The sequence below is a fragment of the Geospiza fortis genome, unplaced genomic scaffold, assembly GCF_000277835.1.
Source record: "Geospiza fortis unplaced genomic scaffold, GeoFor_1.0 scaffold3125, whole genome shotgun sequence".
NCBI classification, from domain to species: domain Eukaryota; kingdom Metazoa; phylum Chordata; class Aves; order Passeriformes; family Thraupidae; genus Geospiza; species Geospiza fortis.
In genome coordinates this window covers 1-812 of record NW_005055482.1, presented here as the reverse complement: position 1 = coordinate 812, position 812 = coordinate 1, and the positions used below count along the sequence as shown (strand labels likewise).

The window sequence follows — 812 nt, the reverse complement described above, 5'->3', positions numbered from 1 at the left end:
TGTGGATGTGTTTGTTCTTCTTCTTGGGCAGCTTCTGCTTGGCCATGGCCAGCGAGTAGTACATGCCGAAGTTGTTGACGATGACGGGCACGGGCATGGCGATGGTGAGCACGCCGGCCAGCGCGCACAGGGCGCCCACCAGCATGCCCGACCACGTCATGGGGTACATGTCGCCGTAGCCCAGCGTGGTCATGGTCACCACGGCCCACCAGAAGCCGATGGGGATGTTCTTGAAGTAGGTGTGGCGCGAGCCGGTGACGTCGTCGGGGTCGGCGCCGATGCGCTCGGCGTAGTAGATCATGGTGGCGAAGATGAGCACGCCGAGGGCGAGGAAGATGACGAGGAGCAGGAACTCGTTGGTGCTGGCGCGCAGCGTGTGGCCCAGCACGCGCAGCCCCACGAAGTGGCGCGTGAGCTTGAAGATCCTGAGGATGCGCACGAAGCGCACGACGCGCAGGAAGCCCAGCACGTCCTTGGCCGCCTTGGAGGACAAGCCCCGCAGGCCGACCTCCAGGTAGAAAGGCAAGATGGCCACGAAGTCGATGATGTTGAGGCTGCTCTTGATGAAGTCGCGCTTGTCCGGGCAGAAGCTGACGCGCATGAGGAACTCGAAGGTGAACCAGACCACGCAGAGCCCCTCGACGTAGGTGAGGAAGGGCTCGGTCTCCACCTCCACGGCCACCTGCGTGCCCGTCTCGTTGCCCGTGGTCACCGTCTCCGTCTTGTTGATGACGCGGTTGAAGGCCTCGTGCGTCTCCAGGCAGAAGGTGGTGATGGAGATGAGGATGAAGAAGAGCGAGGCGAAGGCCACG

At 63.2% G+C, this 812-nt stretch overlaps 1 protein-coding gene across 1 annotated transcript; it reads right to left on the bottom strand.

Annotated features, from left to right (window-relative positions):
* Position 1: 1 nt before the first annotated feature.
* Positions 2-808, bottom strand: LOC102041328 (potassium voltage-gated channel subfamily C member 1-like; the record flags this gene model as incomplete). The annotated part of the gene is made up of 1 exon (XM_005431473.2): positions 2-808. A coding segment is annotated over one exon (807 nt), but the record flags the coding sequence as incomplete, so codon positions are not given.
* Positions 809-812: the final 4 nt, after the last annotated feature.